Genomic DNA, 17,100 nt, shown 5'->3' on the forward strand with positions numbered 1-17,100 from the left:
AGTCAGAAAATGAGTCGATTTACATCACATGAACACATTCAGTCACAAAATGAGTCAATCTACATCACATGACCACATTCAGTCACAAAATGAGTGGATCTACATCACATGAACACATTTAGAGTCAGAAAATGAGTCAATCTACATCACATGAACACATTCAGTCACAAAATGAGTCAATCTACATCACATGAACACATTTAGAGTCAGAAAATGAGTCAATCTACATCACATGAACACATTCAGTCACAAAATGAGTCAATCTACATCACATGAACACATTTAGAGTCAGAAAATGAGTCAATCTACATCACATGAACACATTCAGTCACAAAATGAGTCAATCTACATCACATGAACACATTCAGTCACAAAATGAGTCAATCTACATCACATGACCACATTCAGTCACAAAATGAGTGGATCTACATCACATGAACACATTTAGAGTCAGAAAATGAGTCAATCTACATCACATGAACACATTTAGAGTCAGAAAATGAGTCAATCTACATCACATGAACACATTCAGTCACAAAATGAGTGGATCTACATCACATGAACACATTCAGTCACAAAATGAGTCAATCTACATCACATGAACACATTCAGTCACAAAATGAGTCAATCTACATCACATGAACACATTCAGTCAGAAAATGAGTGGATCTACATCACATGAACACATTCAGTCACAAAATGAGTCAATCTACATCACATGAACACATTCAGTCAGAAAATGAGTCGATTTACATCACATGAACACATTCAGAGTCACAAAATGAGTCGATCTACATCACATGAACACATTCAGAGTCACAAAATGAGTCAATCTACATCACATGAACACATTTAGAGTCAGAAAATGAGTCAATCTACATCACATGAACACATTCAGTCACAAAATGAGTCGATCTACATCACATGAACACATTCAGTCAGAAAATGAGTCAATCTACATCACATGAACACATTCAGTCACAAAATGAGTCAATCTACATCACATGAACACATTCAGAGTCACAAAATGAGTCGATCTACATCACATGAACACATTTAGAGTCACAAAATGAGTCAATCTACATCACATGAACACATTCAGAGTCACAAAATGAGTCGATCTACATCACATGAACACATTTAGAGTCACAAAATGAGTCAATCTACATCACATGAACACATTCAGTCAGAAAATGAGTGGATCTACATCACATGAACACATTTAGAGTCACAAAGTGAGTCAATCTACATCACATGAACACATTTAGAGTCACAAAATGAGTCGATCTACATCACATGAACACATTTAGAGTCACAAAATGAGTCGATCTACATCACATGAACACATTCAGTCACAATTTTTTAAACATTGTTTTATGGCTTCAAACATAATTATCAGCATTTAATTGTGTGGTGCACAGCTCAAAATGAAACCTCTCAGCCACTCGTGTAAAATCTTTCTCATCTCCACACATGACCAGCGAGTCTTTTCAGATCCGTCATCATAAGTGTTCATTTGTCCTGGAATCAGCAAAGCCTCTTCACCTCCGTCCTTGTGCGTTTCTGCCTCTGTTGTCTGCGCTCTGTCGCCTTTTCGCTGGCTCAGCAGGCGGTCTGAAGCCGGCCGAGGAGGACGGACTCACACCAGAGCGCAGCCAGCAGGGCGGCGGTGACTCGGTGTGAAGAATGATGCCTTTGTAGGTGAGCGCTGGTATTTCAGCGGCGGCCCGTCTCCATGGAATGCTCGGCCTTCTGGGAAAAAACGCACAGCTTTTCTTTGTGTGAGTCCAGCCAAGGAGAAAAACCTGTGTTCGGACATCTCTAATATTCAGCTTCTTTACATTCTCCTGTGAGGGACTGACTTCAGCTGCCAGGAGTCCAGATTTAGTTCATTTTGTTCACCCATCCCACAGTTTTACGAGATTTAAAAATCACCTTTTCCTTCAGAAGACTCGGAGGGAGAAACACATTTATGCGTCTTTATGTGGTCATTTACAAAATAAACTTTTAGTTTTAGCTGCGGTCAGTTTGTCCCTTTGTGTGTCTTCTTGGTAATTTTGTCTTTTTAAGATCCTTTAGTTTCACTTTGTGGTAGTTTTACATCTCTTTTTTAGTCTTTTCTGTGTCTCTGAGGTTGTTTTGTTGCTTTTTTGTATCAGTGTGTGTACTTGTGGTAATTTAGTGATATTTTGTGGTCATATTGTCTCACGTTGTGGTAATTTTAAGTCTCTTTTTTGGCTTTTTCTGTGTGTCTGAGGTTGTTTTATAGCTTTTTTGTAACAGTGTGTGTACTTGTGGTAACTTAGTGACATTTTGTGGTTATATTGTCTCACTTTGTGGTAGTTTTACGTCTCTTTAGTCTTTTCTGTGTCTCTGAGGTTGTTTTATAGCTTTTTTGTATCAGTTTGTGGTAACTTAGTGACATTTTGTGGTCATATTGTCTCACTTTGTGGTAGTTTTACATCCTTTTTTTAGTCTTTTCTGTGTCTCTGAGGTTGTTTTGTAGCTTTTTGTATTAGTTTGTGGTAACTTAGTGATATTTTGTGGTCATTTTGTCTCACTTTGTGGTAGTTTTACATCCTTTTTTTAGTCTTTTCTGTGTGTCTGAGGTTGTTTTGTAGCTTTTTGTATTAGTTTGTGTATTTGTGGTAATTTAGTGATATTTTGTGTTCATATTATCTGACTTTGTGGTAGTTTTAAGTCCCTTTTTTAGCCTTTTCTGTGTCTGAGGTTCTTTTTGTGTCATTTGAGTTCCTTTAGTTTTACTTTGTGGTAGTTTTAAATCACCTTTTTTTGTTTCCCTGTGGCTTTTTTAAGTCTATTCGTGGTAATCGTGTGTCTTTCTGTGGTCATTTTTGTTTTACTTTTTGGTGTTTTGAGTGCTTCTTGTCTCATATGAGGGTTCTACGTTTCTTTTTTGATCACTTTCTGTCTGTTGTCTCTTTTTCTGTCCCATATGAAGCTTTTTGTGGTTGTTTTTGTTTGCTAAGTTTCTATTTTCTGTCTCTTACTGAATAGTTTGTGTCTCTTCATGGCTGTTCTTTCTTTTTCTAATAATTTCTTGTGTCTTTTTGCTAATTTTTTCCCCTATTTGTTGTAATTGTGTTTAGTTTTTTGGTATCTGTTGTAATTTCGCGTATCTTCATGCTTCTTTAGACTCTTTTTGAACAGACGAGCATTCTGATGGCTCTTTGCTTTCTTGACTGCAGCATTTTTAATGTAAACCTGTGCGTCTGCAGATGATGTCGTGTGATGGTAAAACAAAGCTCCCCGAGGCTGATGCTAGAAAAGCTCAGAGAACAGAGGAATAAATCCTCAGCATGTTAATTCAACCTTGGTGTGTGAGAGCCGTTTATCTCTTCCTGTTTTATTCTTTTTACTCTCACATTCATAGGATTCACACACACTCACATTCCTCTAAGCTGATATTTCAGATGAGATAATGAAAGGTTGTCTGCAGAGCAGGTGGCATGAGCTGATGTTACTGCTTTCCCACAGGCTTTCTGATTGTGAGTGTGTGTTTGTGGATCACACACGCACACAATCACACACCGAAAACACATTGTTTGTCTCTGGAAAAGACAGAAATGGGGCGATATGTGGGATTAGAATACCTATTGAGGTCACGTTGCTTTGTCACCGAAACACAAACATGTGATACAGTGGGCCCCATGGGCCCCCTCCTCTTCTTCAGAGGAGGAAGACCCCCAGAACGAATGAAGGAGGGGAGAATCCTCAGTATTTTTACATTTACTTACAAGTTTAACAATTAAAGTCGCCATATTTGGGAAGAGTTTAAAACCTCTCTCAAGGTCTCACAGAAACGGGCTTAGCGCTCGTTATTTTGTTAATAAATGTTGGTACATGATTCATTCCACAGCTTTGAGAAATCACACATCATACATCAAATTTGTGGCTTTTTCAGTAATTGCTGTGACTCTTGGAGGTGATTCACCGTATGATCCCCATAGAAAACAATGGGAATTTAACAAAACAACGGAAAAACTCAGCCGTCTTTGGAGCTACATAAGTCAGGTTTACTTAACAGTAGAAACACCATTCAAAGTTTAAAGTGGTCACAGGAAGTTGGACTGTTGCTGACTGAGTCTGTATTTTCGTACCGTTTATGGTTTCTGCACAATCCCAGTTTACATTTAATGATTTTTAACAGAATTTACACGGAAGGTTCAGGTTAGAGTGCAGTGATGTCACGCACTCTAAAGTTTGACACGAAAAAATATTGACTTCTTTTTAAACTACTCTCATGCTCACAGTTTATATCCTATATGTACAATTTATACATGAAAATATAAGCATTTTTGTCTTATTTTAAACAGTGAGACTGTCATTGTGATAGGCCTTAGTTTTTTTCCTCAAACCACAGCAGAGTACAGAGTGCATCCACCCAAGATTCACTTCACTCCTATCGCATTTGAGCTCTGAATTTTCTCTTCAGATTTGGAAGTTAGGGGTCTCTTTAACCTGCCATGAAAACTACATAAAACACAGAAGATTACAAAAAAAACACATCTGTGTGTTCAGAACAAGACTCTGCTGCTAACAGTTTGAGAATTTTTTCAATACGACCTGTAGTTTTCACACAGTGAGTGTTTGAATGAGGCTCTGTTTCCAATATGCTCTGCTCGGTTTACAAAGTGGTGCCGAAAAAGGCGGGAATCACCATAGCGACCAGTGACTGTGCATTTTCTGTCTTTCTCAGTGGAATATTCCATCATGGCCGCCCACATAGGCTGTGTGTACTCTCAGACATTGTGTCGCCTGTGGTCAGAACTTATCAAACTGATAAGTTGAATTCCAATTGGCTTGAATTGGACTTTATTATTTAAGTGCCTTGAGATGACATTTGTTGTATTTGGCGCTATATAAATAAAAATGAATTGAATTGAATTGAATCAAACAGAAGCATTCAGGGAGAGATTCTTTGGGTTCAAAGTCTCACCTAACCTGTTTCTACTCACTGCCACTAGACGACAGACGTGTTATTTGCATTTACCCCCTAAATTAAGGTGTCCTCCCATTTAAAATTTAGAAGGTGAGAATTTCGCTCAGAGAGTGACGGTTCGCTGTCAGATGGAGATTTATAGTCGTAACGGAGGAAAAGGTGGAGGTAGATGGAGCACATGGGGGTCTGAAGTGTACCGGGGGGGTCAGATACTTTGATGAGCCTGTTGGCCATCGAGGAGACAGATGTGACAGATGCTGAGCCCACTGAGCTGCCGTCCCGCTTCCTAACTGATGATCTCTGGACTCTGAGAACAGATGAAACCAACAGAGATGAACACCAGCGATTGGCCGCTCAAACACTGAAGAATCAGGATCTGGTGGAAAGACGTTTTACTGATTTTCTGTTATTTTTAGGTGGATGAAATGACAAAAGATCATAAGTTGGAACCGCTTTGTTCATAGTTGTGTTCATGAACTCAGAAAAACACGTGGAAATGTCAAATGTTCACCTCAAGCTGTGGAATCCAAGGTGCAGTGATGTCATCAGTGATAGAGTTCTCAACGGGCCTGAAAATTACAACCCGGCCCGGCCCGTGGCTTTCAAAGCCCGAGCCCGATGTAACCCGACACATCAATATGAATTATCGACCCGAACCCGGCCCGCGGCCCGACGCCGGGGGTCGAGTTTTCCCATGTGATCCTGTGGAGACTGACGGGCTGTGGGTCGTTACGGCACTTATGTGCTTGGCGAATGCCCACAGCTGGCGGCTCAGGCTGGACGGCCCTGTTTTTTTGCTGTCATATTTTAACAGCACCTTGCATTTTGAGCATTGCACATAACCTGTGGAATTTCCATCAGAATCCAGCACCACTCCAAACACTTTCCAGACTTCTGATTTTCCCACTCCTGTAGCGGCGGTGAATTCATCTTCTTCTCCGCTAAAGGCGTGCACGCAGCGGTGTCATGTCTGTCCCCGCTCCCTGCAGACTTTCGTTACGGTAGATAGATAGATAGATAGATAGATAGATAGATAGATAGATAGATAGATACTTTATTGATCCCCAAGGGGAAATTCACCATGATTCACGGTAAACAGCAGCGATTATTATTACTTTTTTTTTTTCCACTGGGCGGAAAAGATTAAGCCCGAGGACCGACCCGACCCGTCATCTGCTTATATTTTCGACCCGAACCCGCGGGTCCCGTCGGGTTCTTCGGGCCGACCCGTTGAGAACTCTAATCGGTGATGTCACCACATGCAAATTAGGTGATTAAGTTCACTGTCTTCATAAACTTTGGGTCACACTGAATATTTTTCCCATGAACAGCTTCCCTTTCTCTCTTTATTTTAAGTTGCAGCCTCGAACACTTAGTGGTAATTACCAGAATCCTTTAGTTATCCTTTAGTTATCCTTTAGTTATTATTAGTTATCCTTTAGTTATTATTAGTTATCCTTTAGTTATTGTTAGTTATCCTTTAGTTATCCTTTAGTTATTATTAGTTATCCTTTAGTTATCCTTTAGTTATTATTAGTTATCCTTTAGTTATCCTTTAGTTATTATGTAGTTATCCTTTAGTTATTATTAGTTATCCTTTAGTTATCATTTAGTTATCCTTTAGTTATTATGTAGTTATCCTTTAGTAATTATTTAGTTATCCTTTAGTTATTATTAGTTATCCTTTAGTTATTATTAGTTATCCTTTAGTTATCATTTAGTTATCCTTTAGTTATTATTAGTTATCCTTTAGTTATTATGTAGTTATCCTTTAGTTATTATGTAGTTATCATTTAGTAATTATTTAGTTATCCTTTAGTTATTATTAGTTATCCTTTAGTTATTATTAGTTATCCTTTAGTTATTATGTAGTTATCATTTAGTAATTATTTAGTTATCCTTTAGTTATTATTAGTTATCCTTTAGTTATTATTAGTTATCCTTTAGTTATTATTAGTTATCCTTTAGTTATTATTAGTTATCCTTTAGTTATCATTTAGTTATCCTTTAGTTATTATTAGTTATCCTTTAGTTATTATGTAGTTATCCTTTAGTTATTATGTAGTTATCATTTAGTAATTATTTAGTTATCCTTTAGTTATTATTAGTTATCCTTTAGTTATTATTAGTTATCCTTTAGTTATTATGTAGTTATCATTTAGTAATTATTTAGTTATCCTTTAGTTATTATTAGTTATCCTTTAGTTATTATTAGTTATCCTTTAGTTATCCTTTAGTTATTATGTAGTTATCATTTAGTAATTATTTAGTTATCTTTTAGTTATTATTAGTTATCCTTTAGTTATTATTAGTTATCCTTTAGTTATTATGTAGTTATCCTTTAGTTATCATTTAGTTATCCTTTAGTTATTATGTAGTTATCCTTTAGTAATTATTTAGTTATCCTTTAGTTATCCTTTAGTTATTATTAGTTATCCTTTAGTTATTATGTAGTTATCCTTTAGTAATTATTTAGTTATCCTTTAGTTATTATTAGTTATCCTTTCGTTATACTTTAGTTATTATTAGTTATCCTTTAGTTATCCTTAAGTTATCCAGTTACCAGATATTCAGATGAGTTGATCAGGTAAAACACTTCTGTTATCTTAAAGAAAGTTTCCGGGTTCTCAGATCTGTATGTACACGGGCAGTCGCAGCGCTGGCGTCCTGCACAGTTCCTGATGTGTTTTTCTTTCCTCTCGCAGGACGCGTACCGCTCCCACCGGCCTAAAGAGAAGCTCCGCCCGGACAGCAACAACAACGAGAACTCCGTCCCCAAAGACTTCGACACCATCGACAGCAACAGCAACCTGGGCGCGCGATCGCAGCGCCAGCGAATGCCCGGCGCCAATGCCAAGCGAAAGCCGGACAAAGCCCAGAGCATGCTGGGAAATGAGGTCCTCAAGTACCCTCCAGTCCAAGCTAAAGGCCACAGCCATAACCACACCCACGTCCGAAAGGCACTGCTCCAGCTGCCGACCTTACCGGCACCCGCTCAGGGGTCCAATCAGGATCCGCCTTTCTACCAGACGAGCAGGCCGGACTCGCCTGCCCTGCCGCCCGGTCCGGAGCCGAAGAAGAAGAAGGAGCATCCGCAGTGCGAGATCAGCGGGAAAGAGGCCATCTCAGCCCTGTCCAGGGCCAAAAGCCGGGAGTGCCGGCAGCAGATCGTGGAGGTGTACTGCAAGCACAAAGAGAAGGCGCTGATGCCCGAGAAGGTTCCTCGCTTCTGCCCCATAGAAGGTGAGGAGCTGCTCACACACAGGCGGTCCTGGCTAGATTTACGCCCTGGGCGAACCATCACTTGCCCCCCCCCCCAAAAAAAAGACTTAGGCTGTGTTCGAAACCGCCTACTACTCCTACTACTCATACTAACTTTAACTTTTTTTAAGTTTCCGGATGCATACTAGATTCTCCTAAATGTTGGGTATGCATCATGAGGTTACTACTCATACTCAAACTACCCAAGATGCAACGTAACGTGATGTCGCCGATCGGCATTTCCTGTCAAAACGGCAGTTTCAAGCTAGCTACAACGAGGGTAGGTTCACTTCCTGTTTTCAAAACAAAAGCACCAATTGTATGGTAATGGCTTTCCCTATGATAAAAGGCAACGGGTATTTTATTTTGTGAAAATAACAGGAAGTGCGTTGCTCACTGCGGCTAGCTTTAGTAGCGCCGAATTCGTGGGAACAAAATTGTAAATAGCCGGTATTTTGTCAGGTTTTCAACACGTTGGGGATCTAAACGACTACTTTCTCACCTGAAAATGTTTCAAATGTTGCTAAAGTTTACAGAGTTTAGAGCTTAAGAGAAATCAGCTTCAGGCCAGCTGATTTCGGCTCGGGCAGGAGCGAAATGCATTGTGGGTAAACGCTCTGCATACTGTCTGATCGATGAGTATGCCGTTTGCAAGTATGTAGTATAGAAGTATGTAGTATGCGGTTTCGAACACAGCCTTAGGCTACCCCGGCAAAAAAAGAGGTACAAAAAGAACTGAGAGAAAACATGATAAATAAATGAAATACAGAATATAAATATCAATCACAAATCCTTAAATAACCTAAAAATCCTAAAAAAATAACCGAAGAAAGCAAGCTAAATAAAAAAATTAAAGGCTACTCTGTGGAGCATAAAAAAAATATTCCTGCAGTTATGCTAACAACAGAGCTCAGACTGTAGCAGCTGTTTTCAACCTGTTTACAGCTGGCTTTAACATTAATATTGTTGTGTTGCAAACACAAACCAGACCAGGTTGTCTTTGGGTGAAATTAGCTGCATGACATGATGCCTCAGTTCTAATTCTAGTTCAGCAAAACTAAAAATCAAACACAGTCGTGGCTAATAGCAACATGTTAGCAAGAGGCTAACAGATAGCCTATAGCCTACGTCACTCATAGAAATCTGCGTCCCTTTATCTTCTGCCCGTTTCTCCTCTTCTTCTCTTCTTCTCTTTCTAAACTGGGCGCCTGATGGCTTCTTTGGTCTTTCACCATGATGATGAGCCATGATGACTCCACATTTTTACCTTTGCTCTTCCCATTAACGCCGTCCGTGTTGTGGGGCCTGGGATCAGTCTCATAGGTAAAACCGGCCCTGCTCACACAGTTTCAACATGTCAGGATTTTTGGCCTGAATCCGGCCATGTCAGCAAATTAAGCGATGACAGATTGAAAGCCTGGAAGTTATGTGAAGCGGCAGCCCTGATTGGAGATTTTTGCCTCTAAATTTACCCTCTGAGGGCCATTTTTATCCGAGCATGTGCTATAGAGGGAAAGTGGCACCCCTGTGGTCGCCAGCTCTGTTTTCAGCGACTTGCAGCATGAATGGACGAAGTGAGGATGCTGCTTATCCAGAGTAATTGCCCCCTCATTAAACAAGCAGTTTGTCGTCTTATTCTGGAAAGGCTGACTAATGACTTACTCGTGCTTCAGAACCACCCAGGCCTGCTTGAGGTTCAATTTATATGATTACAGGCTGCTTTGATGAGACAGTAGTCATTAAAGTTTGAGTTTGTCTTCAGACTTCTGAGGAGCACCGGTTTGATGTTTCAGCGCACGTCCCTGGGCGTGCACGGCACACATCACTCCCTCTCTGCTCAGCTGAGCCGCCTGATTACAGTTATTTCCCCCTCCAACTTCCCTCCCAGCATGCCCCGCAGCCCGGAGAGGTCCCTCATTAACCGCCAGCGCCATCTTTGGCGCGATGATGGCGAAGCGTCAGGCGGTTTGAGGCATGGAGTTCCCCCTCAGATCTTTGAGTTTATTCTGATGAACGTTAATTCCACACGACGACTTCTGTCTGTTGTGCTGAATAACTTCAGCAAATCAGAGCCTGTTTAACGAGATAATTTACACAAAACTCTGATATAAGTCATTATAAAGTAAGATGGGTCTCACCTTCTTCTAAATGTAGGGTTTTTATTCTATATTTTCCAACACAACAACATTTATTTATATAGATTCATCACTCTATGTAACGCTGAATCCTAAAAACCAACAAAATGTAAATGTATTTTATTTATACAGCCCTTTACAGACAATCCTTACGATGTGCTTTACAGCAGGTAATAAATAAGAGAAGAAGAAGTAAAAACAAACAAAAACAATAAAAGAACAGTGAAAGCAATAAAATACAACAAAATCAAATAAGATAAAAGTGTCATTATACTACTGGGTATTAAAAGCAATCCTAAATAAGTAGGTTTTTAGCTTAGATTTGAAGAATTTGAATAACAAAAGGGTTTAAAAATGTGTGTTTTGGTTCAAATTACACTAAATTATAACGTTTATCTGAGAAAATCCTGATATTTTCAGTCCTCAATCGAATCATATTTGACTTATGGTTCCAAGAGAAATAAAATAAATCAAATGTCAGCTTCCTCAGACTGTGTCTCTTTTAAAAATGAGTTCAAAATAATCTATTAAAAAACCGAATCTGTGCTCTTCTGTGTTTCTGTGCAGGTTGAAGACTTTCAGTAAATAAAATGTAACTGGAGTAAAAAACTGGCATTTAAAATATACTTCAATGGAACTCAGCCTTATTTTAGCCATAAAAATATCATTCTACTCTTATAATACCCGTTTTTTAGGTGAAAATGGGGTCATTCCTCCCGCTGTGGGATGTGCCTGTTGGAGCTGCTCTGGGCTTTCTGTGAACAGTTTGCATCCTCTTCCTGTGCTTGATTTTCCGGATATTCCAGCTTCCTTCCACAGTCCAAAGACTTTGATTTAACGAGCAATTCTAAATTTACTGTAGATGTTTGTGTAAATATGCACGTTGTCAGGGGTGTGTACCCCGACTCCCACCCTTTAACTGCTGGAATCCTGTGATCTAGAACAGCTTAAAACAGGTGGAAAGATGGTGGAAACACTCCTTTTATTTGCATTTATTTGTCGTATACGGTAAGATTAGCGTAAAAGTGGTAGAAATCTTTAAAAAAAATCAGAGTAGAACTGGATGAACTGACACTGAACGGCTCACAGAATGTTTCCAAGAAGTAAAAAAGGAAAACTGGAGTGAAGATAAGGGTCAAACGTGATGATTACATCTCATAAACAGCCTTCAAGACAGAGTGTGTTGATGAAGATTCGTCGTCTAATTCTAGTCCTCAGAGCTTTAATAAGGGTAACCAGACTTCTTCTTCTTCTTCAGTTCTGAACTAGACGCTGGGGAGTCGGACTATAAGCAGCACTACAGGTGCTGGGAAGGTTGTAGTGCTTGAAAGTTGACAAAACATTCTCCAAACATGACGTACCTGTCCACTTCAAACCCAAGAACACCCTCAGACAGAGACAGAGGTGGGTAGAGCAGCCAAAAACTACTCAAGTAAAAGTACTGTTACTTCAGAATAATATGACTCAAGTAAAAGTAAAAAGTAGTCATCCAAATAATTACTTAAATAAGAGTAAAAAAGTGCTCTGTGAAAAAACTACTCAAGTACTGAGTAACTGTTGAGTAACGTCTGATTTATTTGTTAACACAAGCATTCAATCAGACAGACAAACATACTAAATAATCATCTTTACGCAAATTAGAGTTCATCCAATTGATAAAATAAATTAAAATAAATTAGTTAATTACAGAATAGCTTAAATTAAAATAATCCAGGTAAATTCAAGAACTTCAATAAAAAATAAAAGAGACTTAGGAAATGTTTAAAACATATGTAACCCTTATGTAGGGTTGCCAACCGTCCCTTGAAAAACGGAGTCATCCCGTATTTAGAAACAAATGTACGCGTCCCGTATTGAGCTGAAAAGGGACGCACTTTGTCCCGTATTATCGTGAGAATCAAAAATAGTCCATAAAATGTCAGTGGAATAAATGAATAACACGGCGCTTTATATGAAAATGTACGGTAAACTTGCTCCCTGGCCCTCTCCTGCTCTGTGACCAATGAGCTGACAGCACATTCATAAAGGAGTACGACAATACGGAATCCCGCTCTTCTCATTGGTCGAGGTTGCCTAGCTGCGAAGAAGATAGCGGAAGACAACAAAGCAGCATGGGTGACCGTGACAGTGACACAGACGCCGGCACTGCTGCGTTAAAGTTCTCGGACGGTACTCCTCCGAGAAAAAAATTAAAACGACTGCAAAAATACAGAGAGGAATGGGAGAAGGTAAACACCTGGGTGGCAAAGGTGCGCGATAATATTTATAAAGCGCACTGCACTGTGTGCCGGCGCACTTTTTCCATAGCTGTATCCTTTGTCCTCAGCATCCCATCTTCCACTGGGTTTGTGGAGAGGATTTTCTCTTTTATGAAGAACAAGTGGACGGATGTGCGGAACAAATGTTCCACTGAATTAATTAAAGGGGAGCTCATTGTGAGCCTCAATTTTGAAATATCTTGCTCAGAGTTTTACTCTGTAGCACTCAAAGACAAACAGCTCCTTGCTGCAGCAAGAGCTCAGAGGAAGTACAGATGGAAGAAGTCGTGTTGAGCTGCGCATGCAAAATTGCGTTGAGTTGAGTGCATTAAGTTCATAAGTTCTATTTTTAAATATGTTTACAAGTTTACAAGTGTGTTTGCACTTTTGTTATTGTCTATCTATTGTTTTATATTTATTTATACAGTTTTAAGTTTAAGACAGATTTCTGTTTAAGAAAGATATTTATTTTATTCAGTTTATTTTGTTATTTTGTAATAAAGTACATTTCTGGTTAAACATTTGTTTTACATGTGTTTATATCACTCAAAAATATGCATTTAATTCAATTCAGGTTCGAGTCAAATAGTTAAAAAATCATTTCACTTAAGAAAAAAAGAACCAAAAAAAATAAAAAATCACCACGCCAGGAAGGGTGCCAATGAGGTGTCCCTTATTTTTTTTCAAGGAGTTGGCAACCCTACCCATATGTAACCTAAAAAACAAACATTCACCTATCCATGGGGGGAAAAAGCGAGTTTAGGAAACTTAGCGCTACATGTTTCCTCAAGTTAGATGTTGAGTTTCTGCTGAAATGTGCGTTTGTTTTGGTTGACACAGAAGACACATAATGTAGCTGCTGTTTCTCACTCTTTGTAAGGTAAACATGCTTTCAGTATGAGGCCTCGTCTGCGTCTTCATTTCCCACCGTTGGTTCTGACATTTTTCATCTGTTTCTTTGTTTGTTTGCTACGACTGCTAATGCTAAAGCTAACCCGTCCCGCCGCTGAGATCGAGTACGGTCACGTGACCAGACTGCACGGCTGCGTCTGATTGGTGGAACACAGTCAGGTGGTAGAGCCTTTGGTGGAAGTCTCTCTCTCTGTCAGAATAAAACATTAAAATGAGGCGTACGCGGGGGGATAAAAATAATGAGGCGTAGAATACCAAAGAGGTAAGAAGAAAAGTAACCAGCTCATTGTAGCCTAATGTAGCGGAGTAAGAGGACAGCTTCTGCTGCACACATCTACTCAAGTAAAAGTAAAAAGTATAGAGATTTAAAACTACTCCTAGAAGTGTAATTATTTTAAAAACTTACTCAAGTAAATGTAACTCGTTACTACCCACCTCTGGACAGAGACCATCTCGGTTAAACTGGAAGAAGCCATCTTTGAAGGTGGTCTCAGGTGTCACCTTCCCAGAGAGTTGACATTTCCACCTGAACTTGAAACTTTAACCGTCTCTTCTCTGTCCAGGTAAAGCTAACGTGAACGCGCAGTGGGACGAGGGCGCGGCCTCCGACGCGGCTCCACCTGTACGCATAGCCTTCGTCCTGGTCGTCCACGGCCGAGCCTCACGCCAGTTCCAGCGGCTCTTTAAAGCCGTCTACCACACCTGGCACTACTACTACATCCATGTGGACCAGGTGAGACTGTCGGCTGTCCTTCTGAACGTTTTCTTTTGTTATTTCACTCCACAGAGAACACGAAGAGCATCTGAAAAGGTGATTACTGGTGATTAAAGGTTAATTACTGCCTTTAAACATTTTGGATATACGTCATCTTCATTAGCTCAGCTGTTAGCGTTAGCTGCTGCTAAAGGAGAAAATAAATCAATAAATAAACCATTATTTCTCAGATGCTTCCATTTCCCTGCTCTGAAGTTCAGGCTCTGAGAGTTGGAACTGATCCCTCTTTGTGGCTCAGCTTCTTCAGTCCAGCGTTGAACTGGACCAAGTTGTTAAAACAGTGGGATGAAAAGTGGCTGCTGCACATCCACAGTCTTTAGCTAACTCTGCTGGAACATTAGCTTCAGATAGAGTTCATCCACAGTCTTTAGCTAACTCTGCAGGAACATTAGCTTCAGATAGAGTTCATCCACAGTCTTTAGCTAACTCTGCAGGAACATTAGCCTCAGATAGAGTTTATCCACAGTCTTTAGCTAACTCTGCTGGAACATTAGCCTCAGATAGAGTTTATCCACAGTCTTTAGCTAACTCTGCTGGAACATTAGCCTCAGAGTTCATCCACAGTCTTTAGCTAACTCTGCTGGAACCATAGCCTCAGATAGAGTTTATCCACAGTCTTTAGCTAACTCTGCTGGAACATTAGCCTCAGATAGAGTTCATCCACAGTCTTTAGCTAACTCTGCAGGAACATTAGCCTCAGATAGAGTTTATCCACAGTCTTTAGCTAACTCTGCTGGAACATTAGCCTCAGATAGAGTTTATCCACAGTCTTTAGCTAACTCTGCTGGAACATTAGCCTCAGAGTTCATCCACAGTCTTTAGCTAACTCTGCTGGAACCATAGCCTCAGATAGAGTTTATCCACAGTCTTTAGCTAACTCTGCTGGAACATTAGCCTCAGATAGAGTTTATCCACAGTCTTTAGCTAACTCTGCTGGAACATTAGCCTCAGAGTTCATCCACAGTCTTTAGCTAACTCTGCTGGAACCATAGCCTCAGATAGAGTTTATCCACAGTCTTTAGCTAACTCTGCTGGAACATTAGCCTCAGATAGAGTTTATCCACAGTCTTTAGCTAACTCTGCTGGAACATTAGCCTCAGATAGAGTTTATCCACAGTCTTTAGCTAACTCTGCTGGAACATTAGCCTCAGATAGAGTTTATCCACAGTCTTTAGCTAACTCTGCTGGAACATTAGCCTCAGAGTTTATCCACAGTCTTTAGCTAATTCTGCTGGAACATTAGCCTCAGAGTTTATCCACAGTCTTTAGCTAACTCTGCTGGAACATTAGCCTCAGATAGAGTTTATCCACAGTCTTTAGCTAACTCTGCTGGAACATTAGCCTCAGATAGAGTTTATCCACAGTCTTTAGCTAACTCTGCTGGAACATTAGCCTCAGAGTTTATCCACAGTCTTTAGCTAACTCTGCTGGAACATTAGCCTCAGATAGAGTACATCCACAGTCTTTAGCTAACTCTGCTGGAACATTAGCCTCAGAGTTTATCCACAGTCTTTAGCTAACTCTGCTGGAACATTAGCCTCAGAGTTTATCCACAGTCTTTAGCTAACTCTGCTGGAACATTAGCCTCAGATAGAGTTTATCCACAGTCTTTAGCTAACTCTGCTGGAACCATAGCCTCAGATAGAGTTCATCCACAGTCTTTAGCTAACTCTGCTGGAACCATAGCCTCAGATAGAGTTTATCCACAGTCTTTAGCTAACTCTGCTGGAACATTAGCCTCAGATAGAGTTCATCCACAGTCTTTAGCTAACTCTGCTGCAACATTAGCCTCCCAGGAACAGGAAGAAGGAGTTTTACACCTCAGACGCCCTGATATATGCTCCCAGGAACAGGAAGAAGGAGTTTTACACCTCAGACGCCCTGATATATGCTCCCAGGAACAGGAAGAAGGAGTTTTACACCTCAGATTCCCTGATATATGCTCCCAGGAACAGGAAGGAGGAGTTTTACACCTCAGACGCCCTGATATATGCTCCCAGGAACAGGAAGAAGGAGTTTTACACCTCAGACGCCCTGATATATGCTCCCAGGAACAGGAAGAAGGAGTTTTACACTAAAGAACGCCCTGATATATGCTCCCAGGAACAGGAAGAAGGAGTTTTACACTAAAGAACGCCCTGATATATGCTCCCGGGAACACAACATGTCACCTTTAAAAGATGAAAATCGCAGTATAATCTTGTTCCTCTTCCTTCCCAGAGGTCCGACTACCTCTACAGAGAGGTGCTGTCTCTGGCCCATCAGTATCCAAATGTCCGGGTCACTTCTTGGAGGATGTCCACCATCTGGGGCGGAGCCAGCCTCCTGACCATGTACCTGCGCAGCATGGAGGACCTCCTCAAAATGGCCGACTGGTCCTGGGACTTCTTCATCAATCTTAGCGCTGCCGACTACCCCATCAGGTAAGAAACGTTATTTTGATTTTATTTTCTATTATTATATTATCATGTTTTTTTTTTTAATTTTATGACAGCACCTGTAGCTTTCATTGGTTTGTTCCAGTTGGCTTTAAGAGTTTGTTTTATTTCTTCAGGATCAGCTCGAGTCCAACTTCCTTTAAAGGGACATTATGTAATTTCTTCCCCCATCTAGTGGTGCAATTTTATTTTGCAAAGTCGAATGAGTTTGCTCTCTAGCGCCTCGCGTTTTCAAATGTGCGTTTCAACTTCTTGAACCACAGCAGGCGGTATGTGTCAAGATTCAAGAAGCTATAGCTTCAGACTCAATGTCCACACAAACAAAAAGACATCAAGACACACAGTACAAAGAATTACA

The 17,100-nt window shown here is 40.1% G+C and overlaps 1 protein-coding gene across 1 annotated transcript in view; it reads left to right on the top strand.

Annotated features, from left to right (window-relative positions):
• Positions 1–17,100, top strand: part of LOC142371771 (xylosyltransferase 1-like) — a 66,634-nt gene that overhangs the window by 10,716 nt on the left and 38,818 nt on the right. Inside the window, exons 2-4 of the mRNA XM_075454507.1 lie at positions 7,669–8,206; positions 14,093–14,262; positions 16,525–16,727. Of these exons, the coding sequence (XP_075310622.1) occupies positions 7,669–8,206; positions 14,093–14,262; positions 16,525–16,727 (911 nt within the window). The remainder of the gene's footprint in view (positions 1–7,668; positions 8,207–14,092; positions 14,263–16,524; positions 16,728–17,100) is intronic.

Source organism: Odontesthes bonariensis, chromosome 21 (assembly GCF_027942865.1).
Source record: "Odontesthes bonariensis isolate fOdoBon6 chromosome 21, fOdoBon6.hap1, whole genome shotgun sequence".
In the NCBI taxonomy this organism is placed as follows: domain Eukaryota; kingdom Metazoa; phylum Chordata; class Actinopteri; order Atheriniformes; family Atherinopsidae; genus Odontesthes; species Odontesthes bonariensis.